Source organism: Schistocerca nitens, chromosome 8 (assembly GCF_023898315.1).
Source record: "Schistocerca nitens isolate TAMUIC-IGC-003100 chromosome 8, iqSchNite1.1, whole genome shotgun sequence".
NCBI classification, from domain to species: domain Eukaryota; kingdom Metazoa; phylum Arthropoda; class Insecta; order Orthoptera; family Acrididae; genus Schistocerca; species Schistocerca nitens.
In genome coordinates, this window is record NC_064621.1 from 470,672,621 (window position 1) to 470,696,143 (window position 23,523).

Genomic DNA, 23,523 nt, shown 5'->3' on the forward strand with positions numbered 1-23,523 from the left:
CAGTAACCGGCCACAATGGGGCGTCCTGGGTGGTTGGGTTTATGGACATTAGGAAGCATGTAGAAGGTGGGAGTGCGGGGAGTGGTGGGGGTAAGTAGAGAGATGGACTCTGGGGAGAGGTTCTGGGAGGGCCCTAAGGATTTGAGTAGTGACTGGAGATCCTGCTGGATTACTGGAATGGGATCACTGTGGCATGGTTTGTAGGTGGAAATATCTGACAGCTTACGGAGTCCTTCTGCCACTTAATTCCTTGCAGTTTAAAACAACAGTGGTGGAGCCTTTTTCAGCAGGTAGGATTATAAGGTCGGAATCTGTTTTTAGATGGTGGACTGTGGTTCTTTCTCCTGATGTAAGGTTAGTTTGCATGTTGAAGGATTTGGGGAATGATGTTGAGGCAAGTTTCGAGGTTAAGAAATTCTGCAAAGTTAACAGGTGGGTGGTTTGGAGGTAGTGGGGGTGGACCACGGTTGGATGGAGGAGTGAACTGAGTTAGGCAAGTTTCAATATTGGCCTTTGGTTGAGTCTGATTGGTCGGGTTGGTGGCATAAAAATGTTTCCACTGCAGGGACTGGGAGAAGGAGAGAAGGTCTTTAACTAGTCCTGCATGAGGTTTGTTAGAACTTCTGAGTGAGACATAAAGCATTCTTTACAGGATGTTTTGACTTCCTTAGTAATCCATTGTCTCCTCTGATAACGGACAGTGTCTTGAAAGGAGGATATAAGATGAACATCAACAAAAGCAAAACGAGGGTAATGGAATGTAGTCGAATTAAATCGGGTGATGCTGAGGCAATTAGATTAGAAAATGAGATACTTAAAGCAGTAAACGAGTTTTGCTATTTGGGGAGGAAAATAACTGATGATGGTCGAAGTAGAGAGGATATAAAATGTAGACTGGCAATGGCAAGGAAAGCGTTCCTGAAGAAGAGAAATTTGTTAACATCAAGTATTGATTTAAGTGTCAGGAAGTCGTTTCTGAAAGTACTTGTATGGAGTGCAGCCATGTATGGAAGTGAAACATGGATGATAAATAGTTTGGACAAGAAGAGAATAGAAGCTTTCGAAATGTGGTGCTACAGAAGAATGCTGAAGATTAGATGGGTAGATCACATAACTAATGAAGAGGTATTGAAGAGAATTGGGAGAAGAGAAATTTGTGGCACAACTTGACTAGAAGAAAGGACCAGTTGGTAGGACATATTCTGAGGCAACAAGGGATCACCAATTTAGTATTGGAGGGCAGCATGGCAGGTAAAAATCATAGTGGGAGACCAAGAGATGAATACACTAAGCAGATTCAGAAGGATGTAGGTTGCAGTAGGTTCTGAGAGATGAAGAAGCTTGCACAGGATAGAGTAGCATGGAGAGCTGCATAAAACCAATCTCTGGACTGAAGACCACAACAACAACAACAACAGCTGGTCTTACATCATGGTCAGAAAGGTCATTTAACATTTGTATTACACACATGTTATCAATTATGTTATTATTTTTTTAAAAATATATTGTCTATCAGACTTGTGTAGTTCTTAGTCAGCCTTGTGAGAAAGTCAACAACAGTCCTCAGATTAAAAGAGCTCACTGCATTAGTAAAATCTGTTCTATCATTATTACAGGCAAGGAAATTTACATTAAAATTACCAAGCATGATTATTTCTTCGTTTTTTTGAGACCAGGTGAGCTAAAAGTGATTCTGTTTGCTTGAGGAATATGCTAAGTTTTCCTGATGGTGCTCTGTAAAAAGTAATCACATAAACAGGCAGAGTATTAACACGGAGTTCAATGCAACAAGCCTCAAAATGTTGATCAACACAATAATTTTTTACATCTACAGACTTGTACACTATATTAGTTTTAACATAAATTATTATTCCACCTTTATCTATTGCATTTCTAGTATAATAAGCTGCTAGATTGTACTTACATAGTTGCACCATTTCAATCCTTTCCATCAAATGATGTTCAGTAAAATGTAATATATGGGTGTTGTTTATTGCATCAGTGTCATTAATGCAAACAAACAACTGGTCCAGTTTGTTTCTTAGACCCATTATATTCTGATGAAAAATGCACAGTTTGTAATTTCCTTAACTTTTTGCTCTGATGTCACTGTTCTGTTGTAAATTGAAATTAGATATTATAGGCAGTGTACCTGTAAATCTTTGACTTAAGTTAGCCCTGGAACTGAGGCTGGGTACCAAAACTCCTGTAGAGTTGTGCATTTCCTGATTTTTGTGCTTCTTCTGCTTGCCTCTGCTACTGCTTATGATGGTGGAGACGCATCAGGTGGAGCAGGGTTTTGTGCTGCTCTACATTGTGGAGGGACTAAGACTGATGAAGTGTCTTAAGCTACCAATGGAAGGTAAACAGTAGATGAAATTTCTACCGCTGCTGCTGGTGAATGCAGGGGGACAGCAATTGCAGGTTAAATGGCTATGTTTTGAGCTGCCGTTGTTGCTGCACCTGAAGTTTGTGGTAGTATTCCTGTTGAATAATCTGTTTCCGCAATGAAATTTTCACTGTGCAGCAGAGTGTGCACTGATATGAAACTTCTTGTCAGATTAAAACTGCTGGACCGAGACTCAAACTCGGAACCTTTGCCTTTCATGGGCAAGTGCTCTACCAACTGAGCTACCCAAGCATGACTCATGACCCATCCTCACAGCTTTAATTCCGCCAGTACCTTGTCCTGAGTCTGAGTCTCGGTCTGGCACACAGTTGCAACCTGCCAGGAAGTTTAGAGTAATGTGTTGTTTGGACACGTATGGTTGTATCTTCACTACTAGTTACTGCTGACAGGGGAATTGGACTACTGTTTATTTTACTTGTTGATATAAAAGCTTTGATTATTTCAGCACACATGCTATCTTTACGCCTGCTGTTTTGGTGCAGACCCTGTTTTGTATAGTGCTCTCTCACAGGCATGTCAACTGGAAAGAAAGTTGCATTGGGAAATGATTTACAGATTTCTCATAGTTTTCTACTAGTGTCCATCATTTCAGTATTAACTCAAGATTTTTGTATTAAATCATGTCTCCATGGAACAGCAACAACAAAAAGGTAATTTGTGGGTTATTTCGAAGTTTCATTCAGAACCCTGATTGTCCACCTACTTTTAGTACAGTAGACATCATTTGCACTTCCTTCCACAATACACTTGCTTCCAGAGGAGCTTTCACAGTTTGTTAGAATTTTAGATAAAGGTGCTCCTGGTTTGACAGTGCCAGTTACAGCAAGTCTTTGGATAGCATTACATAAAATTTTGGCAATGCCTTTACCGTGGCTATCTACAAGAATGCGTATTTTGCTTTTTTCTTTGGTACATTGGTATATGGATGATTTATGTGATCTTTGTTTTTGTTAACATTGTCTTTCACATTCATTTCATTATTACGTGCAGTGGACGGTACGCACGGCTTTTCACCACAACTGTTTTTCCTAATGCTAAATTAGACAATGTCTCACCATTCTGTTCATACAGTGGTTTTGAATGTTCATTTCGCCTACCATTATTAGTTCAGTCTCTTCAGTCATGGAAAGAGCTTGAAACTTATTTTTAAGCACCCATTGTTCTATGTTTTCACTTTCTGGTGATTTTTTTGTTCTCAAACCTTTCTTTTTATTTGGTATTTTAGTCCATTTGTTTGAATTTTTAAGCAGAAAAGAAGTAGACTTTTCTTTGCCTAATGGCTCACTCATTTCTTTTTGAAGTTCAGAGCTATCACTACTCAGTGCACTAATGATTAACTGAAGGCTAGAAATATGCTCATTTAACTTCATGATTTTGGTCCTACAATTCACATGCACTTTACTTTTACCACCATTTTTTTCCATTTTTTGCAGGAACACTATTCATTTGCACACACAATGCCACCATCTTGAAAGAAACACCCTGATACTGCAAGAAAACAGGTTTAATACTCAGCTGAATAAATGTGTTCACTGCTTGTTGCATAGCTCACCACTCTTGTTTGTCATTACACATTTGCAAATTTTACAGCTCTTACAGTGCCAAATTCATGTGTGTCAGCTTTACCCTAATTCTTTTGGTGTGTACTAAATAATTGCTCTTGTTCCCTCTTTGGTGTATTCTTTTTTTCTGTTGATTTTGAATTGGTGCAATGAAAACCAATTATTGTATGAGGTCAATTCAGTACTCTCTAAGTAGAGAAGACACTGCACTCGTCAATGAAAAGGAATGCACTGTAGCTTGTTAACAGTCTCACATAAATAGTTTTTGAGAATTTTGGTAGCTGAAACCCATTAGATTAGTGAAAGTCCAATTTTTTATTACAAATAATGCTGCACTTGTAGGTCACACAGTATTGGTGCCTTATTTGTATCTTTAAGTATTTCAGAAACAAAATATCTGTTCCATTATATGTGTTACCACCACCCAAAAATGACAAAGAAGAAAGTATACTTAAGAGAAATGAATGTGTTACCAAACTAATATATGGCACATCTCTGAGAGAGCTTTTATCTGCTTTACAAATTTGGATGCTTTTAAAATGTGGATTGTTCCATTAAAACAGTTGCTCGTTTGAAGAGCAAACCATTCAAACTATTTTCAAGTACTCTTCCTCTTACTCACAGTTTGTTGGTCATAATGACAATATTTCATAAATTTTCAGATGTAGCAGATGGTTTTGGAATATTGCCAGTGCAAGAAGAAATTGTAGAAGGAGACACAGTCAATCTTACATGCCGAGCATCTCGTCGTAATTTCACTAATAACATGAAATGGTATAGAAATGGAGAGGAAATTGATGGATACAGCAATACCAAATGTGAGTTCAGAAATGGAAAACATACTGGAATCCAGTACTGTATTCTATAAATATTTTAAATTGTTGTTTAGAAGTATGTTGCAATCCAGCTTTTCATAATATTGTATAAGCATTCATATGCGTCTCTGAAAACTGGCTTCAGTTTCAGATAGTATTACACTGAGTTTCTAAAATGAGGGTGTAATGTCTCCAAGGAGTAACAGCCATGTTATACTTAGCAACAGTTCTTCTTGTGGCTGGGCAGACTTGATTTACTCCCAAAAACATACAATGACAACATTAAACAACACAATATATACTTGGTATGAATGAAGTTTCAAGTAAATGTTTCACTTATACTAAACAGTGAATGATTATACTCTTGTTACGTGCCACACAACTTTTGTGTAATAGGAGGCTTCTCTCTGTTTTGGTAACATTGAGTAAATTAGTTATCCTTTTGCAGGATGTGCAGTAGAGGAAAATGTAGTGGGATGGAGGGGAAAATTGTAGCCCTTCAGGCTGAAACAGACTGGGCTAGGAAATATCTGGACTAGTTAAGGAGGTAGAGGGGTAGAGAGACATAGAAAGTGGCGTCAGGCAATGTAAAGAAAAGTCTTTGGGACAAGAGTTTTAAAGGATGCTTTTGCAGCTCTGAGTCACATGTTGTTTTGGTTACTGTTGGTACTATCAGTAGGTGGTATTATACTAGGCATGGAAAGGGAAAAGTGAAGTGGTTGGTTTAATACCAGAAAACATACGGTCATAAATGGTAAAATACCAGTGGTTACCAGTATCAGAGCAGCTTCTCTTTTAGAGTTGTGAAGATTGAAAGAAATGTAGTTTTAAGAGAGGTTAGGCTCTAAGCAAACAATCAATTCCAAATATAAACTAAACCACATAATTCTAGAATACTGAATCTGTGCAAACAGCTATTAACTGAAGATTATTAGCAATCCCCAAAAATTTACTTCCATGCAGTTACATCTGTCATTGTGAAACACCAGCTGTCCTTACTGAATCCAAATAGTAGAGGGCTAAGGAATAAAATTAATGAGAAATTACAGTACTTGAGTTGGTGAATTAGTCATCAAACCCATTTGACTTAATATTCCACATTGAACATCATGTGACCACTGGTATAGATACGTTAAGGGTTGTAGTACTTAGGTTATCGTCTCACTTCAGTAGAGCAGAAATGGAGGATGGAGGATTTGCCACATTCATCAGTGACTGTCACACACTTAAGAGCATAAACATTAATAAATATTGTATGGAACAGCATATGGAAGCATGTGGAACAGAAGCAAAATTTCAAATCAAATCCATTATAATATAGCAGGTTTATGAAAAGCAGCTGCAGCAAACATTAATATGTTAATAAATTAAACTGAATCTCTACTGCTCTGTTTAACAGAAATAAGGTGAGGGGGATGTTCGGGTCGGTTACACCAAACAACTCTCCCATTGTACAGTAGTTCATTTATTCACCTAAACACATCAAAGGCTTACAAAGAACTGACTTGGCCGAACTGCACAAAGATAATCTTAGCTTAGTTCAAAGACAATACTCAGATCGATGCTGGTGTCGACCTCATCGGCGCCACATAGGCCCCCCCCTTCCCACAGTACGGAGTACTCTTGAGAGGCGGGGAGGGGGGGGGGGTGACTATGGAGTCAGCAGTGGTGGCCCGTGGGAGCCAGACCACGGTCAGCTTGACAGCATCATCGGGGAGCTGTGTGGGTAGATGTCGTGAAGGAAGGTTCGGCCACCGAACCTCGAAGTCGTTGAAGCGAGCCGGGTGTCGTACTGGGCAAGCTAGCTGTGCGGCGACAGGTAGGCCAGCAGTTTGTGAGTGGAATGGAGCGATGATGATGATGTCTCCGGTGGGCATGGAGGACACACGAATCATGTCCAGGTCGATGTCAGGCAGGAGGGGAACATATTTCACCAGGTGGCAGGGAATGGTGGAGGTAGTGTCATGAGCACTGGATGAAGAGAAACACATGACGAACAGTGTATAATCGCGTAGTATTATTGAGAAGTTGTGGATTATGACCGGGGGAGACAGGCACAAGCACCTCGACCGAGGGCACATTCAAGAAGGGGGTTTGTGAGAAAACTTGTCAGGCCGAGGCAGGTGACAGAGGAGAGGTCGAAGGGACCGGCAAGGGGCCCGGCGGCGAAGGCATGATCATAGGTAAGCTCAACATGGGGGTCACGTGGTCACTCAACGGAGTGCGTGAGACCGGAGTAGGGGGCGAGGTTGGAGGAGAGCATGACAATTGGAGCTGGAAGTCAGGTCGAGGCAGGCAACAGAGGAGAGGTCGAAGGGACCGGCAAGGGGCCCGGCGGCAAAGGCATGATCGTAGGTAAGCTCGACATGGGGATCATGTGGTCACTCAATGGAGTGCGTGAGACCGGAGTAAGGGGCCGAGGGGGGGGTGAAATGTGCTTGTGTACTTTGCAGCATTGGCACGTGACACTGGAGCATGCCCATTGCTGGCAGTCCTTGTTGACATTTCTCTACACAAAGCGCTCCACTACAAGGCAGGCGGATGCACGAACATCGGGGTGGGCTAAATTATGCAACGCGTTGAAGACAGCTCGATGGAGCGTGGTTGGGATGAGGGGGTGTAATGTGCCCATACTGTCGTCACACCAGATCTCACCAGAAATGCCAGGGAAGGTGGTGCGGACGAAGTGTAGTAAAGAGGTAGAGTCTGAAATCAGGTTTTGTGTCTCCTCATCGGCGGGTTGGAGGTTAGGCAGTTCAAAGAGGTCTAACAGCGAATGGATGGCATTGACTCATGAAAGGAAATCAGCAACTATACTGTTAGCACCCTTTATGTGTCTGACATTGGTGGTGAAATGAGATATGAAGTCCATGTATCTGAAGCGGTGAGGAGGCAGGTCAGCTGGCAGGTTTGTAATGGCCGCAACCAGGGGTTTGTGGTCCGATAAAACATAGAAAGGGCATCCCTCAATGTCAGTCTTAAAATGCTTGATTGGTTCATAGACCATGAGCAACTTCCTGTCAAATGCAGAATATTTCCATTGTGCATTCGTGAGCTTTTGCGAGACGAAATGCAGAGGCAAAGTTTGGCCGTTGATTGTCTGGCTAAGGACAGCACCGATGGCAGTATCGCTCGCATCTGTGGTGATGAAAAGCTGCGCATTGGGATGAGAAGGCGTGATGGTGCAGGCCTCAGCAAGAAGATTTTTGAGGGCAGTGAAAGAGTCAGTCATAGCAGGGGTCCATGGAATGGGCTGAGATCCAGAATGTTGGTGCCTGCCAAAGCGTCTGTCAGTGGAGCCTGAATCTCCACAGCCCGAGGTAGATGTTGGCGATAATAATTAACCATCCCCACAAAGCGCCGGAGCTCTTTGAATGACGAATGTCTGGGTAGATTTAGTATTGTTTGTAGTTTCTCAGGGGGCGGTGAAATGCCGTCGGCAGAGGCCTGAAAACCAAGAAAAGTGACAGCAGGCTGATGTAGCTGCAATTTGTCCTGGTTGGTCTCGACACCTGCTGCTGCGAGAGTGTTCATAACAGTTTGCACATGTCGAATATTGTCCTTGACAGAGGAGCTGAACACAAGAATGTCACCAAGATATGCAAAGCAGAATTTTAGGTCGAATAGCACTGCGTTAATGAAGCATTTCCAGGTCTGGGTTGCGTTTTTCAAACCGAAGGGCATGAATCGAAACTGAAATAACCCAATCGGGGTGGTGATTGCTGTCTTCTTGATATCTTCAGGTGCCATGGGGATCTGTTCATAGGCCGGTTTGCAATCAATGACAGAGAACGTGGTCGGCAATGTTGGGTATGAGGTAGGTGTCCGTAATTGTTCGTGCATTTAGTTGATGATAGTCTCCGCACATGTGCCAGGACCCGTCTTTCTTGGGTGTCATACGTATGGGTGTAGACCAGTTACTGGCAGGGGTTTCAATGACGCCAGAGCTTAGTAGTTCAGAAATCTGCTTTTTAAGGTCGGAGAGGCGCTTGGGACAAAGTCAACGTGGTTTACTGGATATCGGGGGACCTGGCGTGAGGTGAAGCTTGTGAACCATGCCGTTGGTGATGACGGAAATGTTGCCAGCGGCAATGTGTGGTGGGCGGGGCAGGTGAGGCGTGGTCGTGGTATTTGGAGCCACTTAACGGATCTGATGGGAGCTGAGGCGGCAAAGTGTCCCAGGAGTCAACACGACAAGATGGCCGCCGGCCCGAAGCAGTGGCACCGTGATCGGGTGAGCTTGGTAGAGCTCGGGAGCCGTTAGTGAGTCCATTGTCCAACGGTGCGGCCTGTGGCAGTACGGTCGTGAGTGAGATGCTTGGTGTGAGTGCACTGTTTGTATTGTCAGTGGCGGTCGGATGACGGTGCGCATGAGCCGAAGTGGCATAGTTTGAGGTGCTGTCCGCGAAGGGCGGGATAGGTGCCGTCAGTTCAGGAACATCTGACACTCGTCATGCATGCGTACTTGTGTCTGGCCGAGTGTTAAACACTGCCGTGTTAGGAGGGTGTGGCCCTGCAGAACTGTCAGTACACGTTATGGCAGTCTTGATAGCACAGTTACGAGTGGTCGTGGGTAGTAAACACACGGAGGCTCGATTGCTGGGATTGCAAGCAGATTCAGCACACTTACTGACCTTGCTTTGTCCTTGCTGTAGTGTCTGTAATTCCTTCGCTGCATCGAGAGCTGGAGCTGTGTTTTGTGGAGCCAGAGAGAGAGCTCAAAGTTTTCCTTGCGTAGGCAAGCGATGTGTTCAAGCTCGACAAGGCACTTGTGCATGGTTTCTTGTATCGTCGTTGACAGAGACGAGCATGTATGGATGAGATGAGCCCGGACTGATGTGTCACGGGAGGCCGGGGGGGGGGGGGGGGATGCTCGACGGAGCACAGGGCAAGTGAGTCTTGGACAGATGGTGAAAAACGGTGTTTCACACTAAGTCTGGTGAAAGTTTGTGGTGTCACAAGAAGTCAATGCCTAGTATAGGTTCGTCAATTTCGCACACTAAAAAGTCCACTCGAGTTCGCAGTGTGCAGAAACTGAGACGACATGTGAAGTTGAACCCGAGCATTATAGTTTAGTTGAATTCATGGCTTGCAGTGAAGTATGATGAGGGCGGATGTTCGATGATTCTAAGGACGTAGGCAGCAGCGAAACGTCGGCGCCTGTGTCCACTACGAAAAGGTATCCTGACGAAATGTCTTTAATGTAAAGTCATCTGCAATTATCCGGTCATTCCCGGAGAGAATGGAGCACTGGGGGTTGCCTGTCATGTTGTGCACTGGAGGTGGCACCCGAACCTACCTGTGATTGGCGTTTGGGAAGTAGCAGGGTGGTCTGCAGTTCTGTGCCGCCTCACCAAACCATGTGTGGAAGTAACAGTACGGGTGGTGGGGTTGCATTTCCTGTGGAAGGTTCATTGCCAGTGGTGGTGGCCGAGGTTCGTTGGCCGCAGCAGGTTCGGTTGCAGGAGGGGGCGTGACCCTGGGCGGAGCCAGTGATGTCCCAGTTGCTTTCTTACTGCTTCTCGGAGCGAGCGGAACGGTCGGCACAGTACGGCCCTGGCTGCATCTGGCCACAGGGCGATGAGCATGAACCTGAGACTTGTCAGGTAGGCAGTTGCTGGCAAAGTGGAGCAGTGATGCATCGTGTAGCTTGTCATCAATCATCATTCTTTGCTTGATAGGTTCAGGAGACCTTTTTGCCAGAGCAAAGCGGATGTGAGGAGACAGTTTATCTGACCAGATGGCGAGGAGAGCTGTGTCAGAGAATAGATCTGCACTGACCAGGGCACGTAGCCATGTCCAGAGCTGGGAAGCTCTGTCATTGCCTAGTTGCTCAAAGTGGAGCACTTGCCGTATTGCAGCCACAGTTGAGCATGCAAGCCGACGTAGAACTGTCTCTATGCATAGAGTGTACTGAGTAGATGAGTCCGGGGCATCGACCAGGTCAGCAATCAAGTCCTCCTGGTCGTGCAGGTGGGTGATGAGGCACAGAAACCTGGTTGACTCGTCAAGTTTGTAATGGTCGAACACTTCGTCCGAAATTTTGAACCAGGTAGTAGCTCTGTTTGGATTAAGTGGCGGCAGCTTCAGTAAGCGTTGTAGAATGTTCGGAAGAACAGGTTGAGTAGAGTTCGTCAGGGCACTGCCTGAAACGAGCTGTTGTTGCTGTAGTATCCAAGGAGAGTGTGCCTCCAGGGGATGTGGCAAGAGTGGCCTGTCTGGAGGCAGCATGAAAGTGACACGTTGTGGTTGAGCGCGATCCGTTGCGACGCGGAAGGCCGATGCAGATGAGACACCATAATGTGTTGATTGCAGTTGCGGAAGCTCAAGATGTTGTGGGTGTGTTCGGATTGACACATCGCGGAAGACCGACACGGATGAGGCACCGAGATGTGCCGAGAATGGTAGCGGAAGCTCGACTGTAGCCGGCGCGTGGGCGACAGGTGAGAAAAAGTTCAAAGTTTGAGAACGCGTGTTAGTCCGCGGAAAGCTTGACGTATGATCAGAGCTGGGGCCACTTATGTTGCAGGAAGGCTGCGGAGGTGCGGGCCGTCCAGAAGCACAGTGCGGGAAATGATGTCAAACGTGGGACGGAATGTGTGAAAGTTCACTGTTCGTTGACACTCCACTCAAAACGGTGTGCGGATAAGGTGAATGTTGTGGCACAAAAACCTGAGGCGTAGCATTGGGACGGAGGTGGAGGTCAGGCACAGAAAACAAGTTATTGTTCCTGTTGCAGGCCGAGGTATCGAAGTAGGAATGCAAGTGCTGATGCTGAACTGAGGCAGGAGCAGGCGTGGTCTAATGCTGAGTAGGTTGACCTATGAACGAAGCAGTTCCGGCCACATGGCACATATCCGCGTGGTACTGCATGGATTGAGGTGTGGCAAATCATTGTCCTGGTAGTGGTAGGTTGTCCAACGAAGCATGTGCAGAAATCGGCATTGGTCCCACACTGCATGGATATCTGTAACAGGTAACTGCACAGTCTATGAGGGAGGGCACATGTGGTGGGAACAAAGGCGTTTGATAGCTGGAGTCATGCACACTACTAACCTCACTTGTTATTGCAGGCTCGAAAACGTCCGGCGAAATCGGCGAGTGAGAGGCATCGTGTTGCAGTCCTGGCGGGTGTACATCGCCTGTAACACGATGCATGCTGATCACAAAATCCGGCGTTAAGTGTTGGGCCAAAGTCATTGTTCGAATGCTTTGTCGATGTAATACATGTGAAAATAACCGACACAGAGGTCGCGGACACAGTAGAACGGCGAAAACGGAAGACGTTACAACTCAGGGTCACCAGTGAGGGGGAAGTTTGGGTCAGTTACACCAAACAACACTCCCATTTTGCAGTAGTTCACTTATTCACCTAAACACATCAAATGCTTACAAAGAGCTGACTTGGCAGAACTGCACAAAGATAATCTTAGCTTCGTTCAAAGATGATACTCAGATTGATGCTGGTGTCGACCCCATCGGCGTCACAAAGGCATTTGATGGTCATTTTAATGTAAATATTTTTAAACGCTTTCAGTAAGAATTTGTTTGTGTTGGCAACATTGTCTAACATATTTCTACCATAAACAGTCCAACTATGGTAGCTAACCACTTAAAAATGGACACTGATAATCTTTATAGAGATCTAACAAACAGAATTATGGTGTACTACAAAAGCAATAGTCAACAGCCTCCTCGACCATAACATGCACTTTGTTATATTAAATGTTAATCTGATCATGAAACAAAATCTATTAAATCTGAGTTCAAGAAGGTTGTCAGTTAGCCAAAAACTGATTATTTCAGGAATTTCTAAAGCCATGAACTGGAGTGATGAATACAGGCTCCTATCATTAGTGAAAAAGTAAGACATTCATTAATAAAGTCTTTACATTATTTGAAAACTTACCCAGATTAGACCAATGTTTAGAAAAAGAACACAGGCATATTGTAGCACAAAAGGAAACTGCACTCATCAGTCAGAGGTAGTGGTGATGTTGACACTGTAGGTCATCCCAAGACACTGCAGAGTATTGAAGGCCATAAACAGACTTCAAAGAAAATTCATTACGAGAAGATAATTACATCCGGTCAAAAGATAGACAATATGGGATAAAGTGAAGGAGGAGACGGCCAGAAGCACAGATGAAGTGGAGCAGATAACTTTAAGAGTAAATGATGAAGTGGTAACAGATGTGTGCATAGTTGCAAATCATTCAAGCATTTCATCAGTGTGTTGCCAGCTTCAGTAGACGCCTGCCATGGAACATCTCATATGAGCCATTCCAGATAACTTCTGTAATATGAAATATGTGTGTAGTTAATACAGGAATAATGTCAGAGGATGATTATAAAGCTATTTGAGGGATGATAGTGCTGAGAGAGGACAGAGTTTCGGTAAAGGTGGAAAAAGAGTAAAAGTTATACTAAAGGAATTTGCAAAGTTGTGAAAAGAATATTCACAAATGAAAAAAAGTTCCAAAGACTGGAGTTAACTGTAGTTATTTTGTTTTGCGATAAAGAAGACAGTCAATAAATAAAAAACAATAACCTAACAGCATATTATCTCTAATACACAAAAAATTTAAAACAAAATTGTTTTAACTGCGAGTTTAGTACAGTCTACAAACTATGAACAGAATTCTAAAACAAAACGAGTTTAAATTACCACTTTGCCTGGAATTCAGGGTGTTAAAGAAAGCATGGAACTCACTTTCAACAAAATCTGCACCAGCAGCCTTTGAAAAAGGAGTTGACTTGACCTATATTGGTACAGGGTGATTATAACTAAACTTTTGCTACTTGGACCAGTGCACACAGAAAACTATTTCCTGTATGGGTGCCCAGCTGTATAGGACTGACATTTAGAATGTATGCTACAGTATTTACACTGTTAGTAGTGTTACTGTCATGACTTGCTGTTAGGCATCGGTACTGCTATGGCAATGCAAGAGGCAAAACACAAGCATCATTGTGCGCATTATAGTTGCAGGCAATCAACATGGATCTGGACCAGGTGAGCAGGCTTCAATTGTAAAGCTGTTTTAGCAAAACAAAAATAGTGCTGCTGCTCTTCGCAAGTATTGACACATTAAAGAAATACGGAGAGGACCTCTTTTTGCACTGCTGTTGAAGAACGATTCGGAAGTTCAAATTAACTGGTGATTGGGAATTACTCCTGGGTGAGGCTGATGACCAGCAGCACCACAAATTGCTGAAAAAGTTACCATTGTCATGTCTGAGAATCCAATGTATGATCTTCAAGCAGTGCGTGAGCTGTGTTACGACAGCTGAACATTCTGTGGTCTAAAAGTGCTACGAACATTTGTGAAATGGTATCTCTAGTGTAGTTCCAGGCTGTCATGGATGCAGATGGTTGTTGTATTGAGGAGTTCTTCTAATCTGGGATGTAAACGTGCAACAAAGTTAAAAAATGTTACCCGCTGTTGTGGAAATTAAAATATTTGTTTCAGCAGTGTATTCATTATTTCTCATTTCCTTAAAAATGTTTTTATGAACTTTCATTGCCCTAAGATTGCTTGTTTTTCATGGGAACACTATCAAGTGGGGAATGTTTAACTATAACCACCATGTATACTAAAGAATATAGCTTCATAAGGAAGCTGGATAACTAAGAAGGTATGTGTGTTAGTGGAACATACCTCGACCACCTACATTTTGCTGATTATGGGGTGGTTCCTTCAAGAAGGCCATCGCTGACAACCTGTCCTCTACTCATTAAGCACAATGAAACTTTTATTTGTTCATATTTATGAATTATGAATTACCTTTACTTTCTATTAAGCCAACATAGCCTACATCCAGAATGAGATTTTAACTCTGCAGTGGAGTGTGTACTGATATGAAACTTCCTGGCAGATTAAAACTGTGTGCTGGACCGAGACTCAAACTTGGGTAGCTCAGTTGGTAAAGCACTTGCCTGCAAAAGGCAAAGGTCCTGAGTTCGAGTCTCCGTCTGCCGCATAGTTTTAATCTGCCAGGGAGTTTCATATCCTATATCATTTTAGTATAATCCTTGGATCAATAAATTGCTGCTGCTGCTGCTGCTGCTGCTGCTGATGATGATGATGATTATGATTATCTTCTTCTTCTTCTACTACTACTACTACTACTAATACAACTACCCAGTATATTGTACTGCTATCTTCTAAAGCATATAAATCTCAAAAATGAATGGAAGAATTTACAAGTGCAAGTTTGAAATTAATTGAAAATCAGTTTAAGAAGTCTAAAATAACACACAGTGCTCACATTAAAAAGAAAATTGGATGCATTAACAACGAAGTGAAGAGAACCTGATGCCACTGATGTAGGTCCCATTCCATGTGTTTCCATGCCAACCTGGACACCTTCCTTATAATGTAGGCCTTGAGGCCAAATTAAACATACGGAAACGATGCATACTGTCAGATATGACATACGAGGCCATAACTCCCCCCCCCCCTCCCCCCACCCACTATACACACACACACACACACACACACACACACACACACACACACACAAACAATTGCCATGTGGGCGGAACTTGTGTAGCACACATTTTTGTCACGAAGAGTGTACTGTGCAATTCATTGCCAGTTCAGTGCCGTCTATGTTCTCAACCTGGCTCATTCTGTTCATCTGCAGGCACTGTTTTTGGTAGTGCTGTTTAGTTCTTGTTTTGTTTTGTCATAAAGTACCTGCTCAGTGGTAGGCCCCTGATCATGCAGGTATCACACTGTTGGCACCTGAGGTGGAAACTCCCCACCCAAGCTAAGGAGTAAATGCCCATCATGGCTGGGGCAAAGGGACTCCAGGTAGCGGTTTACTGGCCAGGTAAACTTTGCTGTGGCTGAGTGGTGCCCATGTGGAGAGCCCACATGGTACCATGGCAGAAGATTCACATATGAAACAAATGACATTCTTCTTCTGCTGCATGCCAAATGTCCACAGCAGTCTCTTCCGAAGCTAAGACATTTTGTAATGTGGAGAGGCATGAGCTCAAGATGTTCCCTTTCCTGTCTACATGATGGGAGTGACATAGTGCTCAGAGACAAGGGATAAGTACTTCCCGCAATACGTGATTTGTTCTAGGACTGACAGGGATTCTTTTTTTACTACAACACCATTATTCTTCATTGATCACCTCAAAGACAGGTTTGGGGAAGTGGCACTGATTTAAAAAATGAAAAGCAGCTCCGTTCTGCTTAAAATGGCCTTTCCTGCCCAGTTAAGGGTGCTGCTTGTCTGCAACAAGATGGGAGACGTTCCTGTTACTGATCATTCTGAATATGGTACAGGTATCATTTACCATTGACATCTTCTTTTACAGACTGATGACAATATGCATGATAAATTGGAGTGACAAAATGTGCATTTTGTCAGTTGTGTCCAGTGGAAACCAAAAATCAACAAAGCAGATATTGGAGTTTTCATCTTGGCCTTTGAAGGTGACTTGTTGCCAGAGGTGGTCAGTGTGATGGTGTATTGCTGTGATGTTGAGCCATATATTCCTCCTCCCATGCGGTACTATGAATGCATGCAGTTTGGACACTTGGCATGGAACACAAGAATTGTGACCCCTCACATATCAAGAGACCAAGAAGAAATAGGATCACCTACATCCTCTTCAGTGATTCTGTCCTCATCCTCTGTCTCTTCTGTCTCTAGCTCTTGGATCTGCTCCCATGGCAGTTGGGGATTCTTCTCCTACTGCTACCCCTTTGGGAGTGTCAACTCCCTGTCTGCTGGGGACATCAGTCCCCACCTCCCAGCTGGAGAAGCAATACCCTCCTCCAGCATTTCTGAACAGAAAGGGGTCCCTCGGGACGCTCCCCTCCAGAATTATGCTGATCTGCAACAGGATTCCAGGTGGCGGCTGACAGAGCAACACATTGGAGCTCATAGGACTTGGCATTTCTCTTCTGTCCCAGAGTATGGAGCAGATGAGCCTGGTATCTCCCATGCCACCAGACCCTCACATGCTCTGCCTCTGTTTCCATCCTTGGTGGCCTCTATGGTCCCAGACTCCCTCAAAAAACCTGTGTATTAGTGGTTTATCCTCACAACCAGTGGCAGAAGGTGGACTTGAAGCATGACTGCCTCCTTGGTCCCTTCACACCCTCACAGGATCCTGATACCATGATCCTCCAGCCAAACTGTAGTGGGTTTTTTCCATCACTTTGCTGAGCTGTAACACCTTTTGTGCATGTCTCTTGTTTCTTGCATAGCCCTGCAAGAAACTTGTTTCCCAGCAATGCAGCCCCTTGCCCCCTGCTGCTATGGGGGCTATTTTGTGAATTCCATTGACTATGAAGTTTGTATCATTTACCATACGTGTTTGCCTGAGCTGCTAACGTCTCGTGTATGCCCAAGAGTCGATGTTCATCACTTTGGGGCACCAGTACTCCAGGCAATGGCTGCCATGCCAGATGACCCTTGCTATGGCTGTGTGCCGCCCACAGAGAGAGCCCCTGATCGGAGTGGGTGGTACTAGGGCAGATACCTTGCACATGAAGCGACAAAAGCTTCACTATCCTGGCTATTCTGTGGCCGTCTCTGAGTGGTAGCAAATGTGACACTCCTTTTGATCCTTCAGCCTTCCCCTCCCTGGCCACCCCCTGGGAGGAGGGTCAAACTCGCCGGCTTGGATTGAAACCTTTCCCTCGGTACCTGGTTTGTACCAGGATGGATAGTGGAAGTTTTGGCATGACCAAGCCTTTGATTTCTTTGGAGACGATTGAAGATAAGTATGGTGAAATGGAATTGATGAGTAAAATGCGGTCTGGTGCTTTGCTCATAAAGACATCTTCTACTGCCCAGTCTGATGCCCTGCGTGCTTGTGACCATCTTGGTGACATCCCAGTTTCTGTCATGCCCCACCAATCTCTGAACTCAGTACAGGGCACTATTTTTCACTGAGATCTTCTTCTCCAATCTGACGAGGAGCTCTGTGCTATCCTCGAGTGGCGGGGGTTCATTTTATTCGCCGTGTGCAGCGAGGCCCTCCAAACAATTGCACCACTATGGGCGCCTTTATCCTGGCCTTCAAGGGGGATGTCCTCCCAGAGAAGGTCAAGGTCACGGTGTATCGGTGTGATGTAAAACCTTATATTCCACCACCGATGAGATGCTTTAAATGCTTATGGTTTGGATAAATGTCTTCCTGCTGCACCACTGATCCCCTCTGTGGTGACTGTGGGTGCCTCCTCCATGAGGGGAGTGCCTGTGCTCCCCTGCCAGTGTGTGTAAATTGTCATGGACAGCATTCTCCATGCTCGCCTGCATGCCCGGTGTTTGTGAAAGAAAGGAGGATTCAAGAGTACAGAACCTTAGATTGGCTCACCTATCACTGAGGCTCAACAAAAGTATGACTGGTTCCATCTTGTGTCTGTGACTTCTACTTTTACTTCAGTTACGTCCATTCCCCCTCCTACCCCCTCCTCTTCCCAGCCCCACCCCATTCGCCCCATGCCTTCAGCCTCTTCCTCCTACCTCTCCACTCCCCTTCGGATACTGCTCCCCCTCCCTCGCCAGAGAAGTGCTCCCCTCCTTCGGCTGCCGCCGGTACCGGAGCTCCCGCCTGAAAGGTGATCTGCTGCTCCATATTGGCAGTGCGATCCGCAGCCAGTGGGCACCAAGATTGCCCCGGTGTAATGCCATGCCTGCCATCGCTGAATTCTGTCCTTATCTTCCTTCCCATGAGAATAAGCAGAAACGCAAGAACAAGGGCATGGCCCCTCTGATACCCACTTTCGACCCCCCCCCCCCCCCCTCCCCTGTCCAGTCAGTGAACCAACAGTAACAGTGTCTGACCCCACCTATATGGATATTACCCCATCCTTATCGGTGATGGATGGTGACTCAGCGGCGTGACCGACTCTGGTCTGTTTGGTCCCCATTTGGACTCCGGCTTGAGAATCCTCCAGTGGAATTGTAATGGATATTTGCATCACCTTCCAGAGTTGCAGCCCCTTATTTCCTTCTACTCTGCCACTTGTATTGCGCTCCAGGAGACCCATTTTATCAGTTCGTACTCACCTGACCTTCATGGGTTCCACACTTTCTGTCTGAACCAAATTGGCCCCTTGTGGGCTTCTGGTGCTGTTTGCACCTTGGTCCGCAAGGACATTGTTAAAAAATGGGTTCCCCTCCATACCACTCTGGAAGCCATTGCTGTCAGGGTCCATCTGGCCACTCCAATCACAATCTGTAATCTCTACCTCCCACCTGACAAGCTTCCCACATCCCTTGACCTAGCCACCCTTCCCCAACAACTCCCTTCTGTCTTCGTGCTACTAGGGGACTTTAATGCCCACAACCCTCTTTGGGGTAGTCATACGACTACTGCCCTGGGCAGGACAGTTGAAGCTTTTCTGGCAGGGCTTGACCTCTGTTTACTAAACACAGGTGCTCCCACACACTTTAGTGTGGCACACGGCACTTTCTCTACCGTTGACCTCTGCATCTGCAGTCCCGGCCTTCTTCCCTCCATTCAGTGGGGTGTCCACGATGACTTATGTGACAGCGACCATTACCCGATTGTTTTTGACCTTCCTTCAGTGTGTCTCATTCCGTCACCCTCCCAGGTGGGCCATCTCTAAGGCTGAGTGGGGTGCCTTCTCCTCTGCTCCCATCCCCCCTGTATTGCCACATGACAGTGTTGATGAATCTACACAGACTTTGACTGCCGCCATCCTTTCAGCAGCTGTTTCAGCAATCCCTTCTTCCTCAGGTTCCCTCCACCGAAAGATGGTCCCTTGGTGGACTCCGGAAATTACTGCAGCCATAAGACACTGCCGTCATGCTCTTCAACACTTCAAGTGGCACCCTTCTACTGCTCTTCTTCTGGTCTTTAAACGACTCTGCACCTGAGCCCGCTACCTAATCAAGTCTCTGAAACGGATTTGCTAGGAATGATATGTAGCTGCCATAGGACCACACACCCCCCTATTCACAACTCTGGGTGAAACTCAGGCGAATTTTTGTCTATCGTCCTCCCACCGAGGAGATGGCTGTAGTGTCTTAACTGCAGAATTGGTAGCCATCTTGCACTCTCTGGACCATATCCGCTCCTGCTGAGGACTATTCTTCACTATCTTTAGTGACTCATTGAGCAGTTTGCAGACCACCTGTTGGTCATCACTGTCCAGGACTTCCTTTCTCTCCTTGCTCAACTTGGATGCTCGGTGGTTTTCATTTGGACCCCAGGCCATGTTGGGATTCCCGGCAATGAACTTGCTGATCGACTGGCTAAATAGGCTACTACCAGGCAATCTCTTGCTATTGGCATTCCAGAAATAGACCTTCGCTCGACCTTGTCATCAGGTTTTGGCCCCTTGGGATGCAGAATCGCACTCTCTTTCTTCACCAAACAAGCTCAGTGCGATTAAGGATTCTACAACTCCGTGGTGGTCCTCCTCCCGGGCCTCTTGTAAGGCCTCTGTCGTCCTATGCCAGCTCCGCATCAGCCATACTTGGCTGACTCACAGTTATTTCCTTCTGTCATTGTGGATTGATGTTGACTGTGGCTCACATCTTATTGGACTGCCCCAACTTAGCCACCCTGCGACAGACTTTTAGCCTTCCAGACTCTCTACCCCTGGTGTTAGCTGGCAATACCTCAGCTGTGGATCTCGTTTTACATTTTATTTGTGATGGAGGTTTTTATCGCCTTCCACCTTATTGGTGAGTGGAGGGGCTGGGAGGCCCTCTTGCTCCCTCCTTTGCCCTGATTGGATTGGCTTCAACTGGGTTTGGTGGTTCACACCTGCCTTCTGCCTTCCCACTCCTTTCCTTATGGGATCTGTTATGTCTTGAGCATCTTATGTCTTAAGCTGTGCTGCCTCTATAGCTGCCCATAATTGTGAAAGTGTCACAGGTGCAGGATTTTGTGCGAGAACTGACCTACTGATTATGTCCCATAAATGTTACATGAGATTCAGGTAATGATCTGGCTGGCCAGATTGTTAACTGGAATTGTCTTGAATGTTCCTCAAACCAGTTGCAAACAGTTGTGGCCTGTTGCCATTGTGCATTGCCATCCATAAAAATTCCATTGTTGTTTGAGAACACAGTCCAGATGGTCTCCATGTTGCCGAACATAACCACTTCCAGTCAATGATTGGTTCAGTTGGACCGGAGGACCCAGTCCATTCCATATAAACACAGCTCATGCCATTGTGGAGTCACTGCCAGCTTACACAGTGCCTTGTTGACAACTTGGGTGTACAGTCTTGGGTGGTCTGCACAATTCTCAAACACTACCATCAGCTCAGGACTCACCTGACCAGCTTAAGGTTTTCCTGTCATCTAGGGTGCAACAGATATGGTTGTGAGGCACTGCAGGCAATGTCGTGCTGTTAGCAAAGGCACTGACAAACATCTTCTGCTGCCATAGTCCATTAATGCTAAATCTCACCTCACTGTCCTAGCACATACATCCGCATTACGTTTCACATAGATTTCTGCAGTTATTTCATGCAGTGTTGATTGTCTGTTAGCACTGAAAGCTGTATGCAGATACTGCTACTCTCAGTTGTTAAGTGATAGCCTTCAGCCAATTGTTCTCTGTATTGAGGGTAAAGCCTGAAATTTGTTATTCTCAGCATTCTCTTGATACTGCAGATCCCATAACATTGAGTTTCCTAACAATTTCCAAAATGGATTGTCCCATACATCTAGTACAAACAACCATTCCACATTCAAAGTCTATTACTTCCTGTAGTGTGGCCATAATCACATTGGAAATCTTTTCAGGTGAATTGCCTGAGTATGCTTTGCTGATGAACTGCTCTTTAAAGCTGTGAGGAGGAATTGAGAGTCTTGCTTGGGTAGCTCAGTCAGTAAAGCATTTGTCGTGAAAGGTAAAGGTCCCAAATTCAAGTCTTGGTGTGGCACACAGTTTTAAGTTGCCTGGGAGTTTCATATCAGCACACACTCTGCTGCAGAGGGAAAATATCATTCTGCTCTTTTATACCTTGTGGATGTGATACTATGGCCATTTGTTCATAATGTGCATACTGCTATCCCATGGCTTTTGTCACCTTAGTGTAAGCCCACTGCATATTGCGTTCAGAGGCAGATGCGAAATAATGATGCTTGAGATTTTTTTGGTGACAGATCCATAAGAGTATACATTGCTATTTTAGAAAATGCATCACTATTGCTTAATGTCTAAGATATTGGCTCAAATAATGAGACCTCACTGAATAGCATTTTGTTAGAGAGTAATTGGAGAAGACCTGTTTCCTTGTCAGCTGTTTAGAATGTGCACAAAAACAAAGAAGAATGTTCTGCCATTGGTAGAGTATTTGTAACAGCTGATTGTCTCACTGTACTTTCAGATGTGCACCAACTTCAAATATTAACTCATTTATGCAATTCCCAGTTTCATCTTTTGCAGCCCTATCAATACATATTTGTTGTTCACAATTCATTATTAACTGTCGTTTACCGCATTGACTCATTTTGTTTTGACAGTGTGTTGTTCACTCACTGTTGTTTTCTTAGATGAAAAAGGACTGGAAGAAGTAGCTTCAGTTAAGTCTGTGGGCATTACAATAGACAGTGAGCTAAATTGGAAACAGCAGATAAGTATTGTTTTCAGTAAGCTAAGCTCAGTGATATTTATAATGACACAACTGGCTCAGTACTCTGAGACCTCTTGTGCACTGTCTAGCATGGACTTTTTGAACCATACACGTGATATAGAGTAACACTATGGAGGAACTCAACTATCACAGGAATGGAGAGAATATTCACATTACAGAATCAAGCCATTCGAATTATATTGAAAAAGAAGCCAAAAGAATTGTGTAAAAGTTGTTTCAAAGAACTAAACATTATAACCCTGCCATCATTGTATATGTTCAAGACCAATGTGAGTGCATTATGTGATCACTCAAAACTGGAGACTAATGAGACTGTTCATACACACAACACAAGCAACAGAAAACAACTGCGGTGCATTCCCTGTAGACATTAGATTCTTTCAAAAGGACCCAAATACCCTGGCATCAAGTTAATACAAGCAATGCCAAGGGAATTACAAGACCTCAAAACTGAGGAAACAATCCCCACAACTCTAAAAAAGTTTCTGATACAAGGATATTTTATAGTGTAGGTGACCACATTACCAAACATTGATCAAAAGTTCATCCTGTGAGTGATAAATCTCTCACATCATAAAAAGAACTAGCAACAGAAATCAGTGTTAAAGAAATTAACAATAATTAGGAACCACTGATGTATAATATAAGCTAACTATATTTCACAAAATTATTTTTTTTTTATTTTTATTTTTATTTTATTTATTTATTTATTTATTTATTTATTTATTTATTTTTTTGTATCATAAGTCATTTTGTAATGTGTAATATTATGAATATACTGCATCATAAGTAATTGTGTATGATGTAATATTATATATATACTGTGAAAGCTCCTATGTATATTTAATGGTGAGGTATTTTATGTACTTACATATTTCATATTATCTAGATTGTAAGCCTAATGACCTGTCATATGTTAAAAGTACATATCTGTACAAAAGGTAATTTACGGGACCAATAAAATTGCACTCGCGCACACACACACCCACACACACCCACACACCCACCCACCCACACACACACACACACACACACACACACACACACACACACACACACACACACACACTTTTAAAAACAAGAAATTCAGAATATGCATAAATGTGATTTTTATGATGCAC

The 23,523-nt window shown here is 44.2% G+C and overlaps 1 protein-coding gene across 1 annotated transcript in view; it reads left to right on the forward strand.

Annotated features, from left to right (window-relative positions):
- The window catches only part of LOC126198832 (vascular endothelial growth factor receptor 1-like), a 308,538-nt gene that overhangs the window by 195,343 nt on the left and 89,672 nt on the right, over positions 1 to 23,523 (forward strand). The window contains exon 11 of the mRNA XM_049935411.1: positions 4,635 to 4,790. Within this exon, the coding sequence (XP_049791368.1) occupies positions 4,635 to 4,790 (156 nt within the window). The remainder of the gene's footprint in view (positions 1 to 4,634; positions 4,791 to 23,523) is intronic.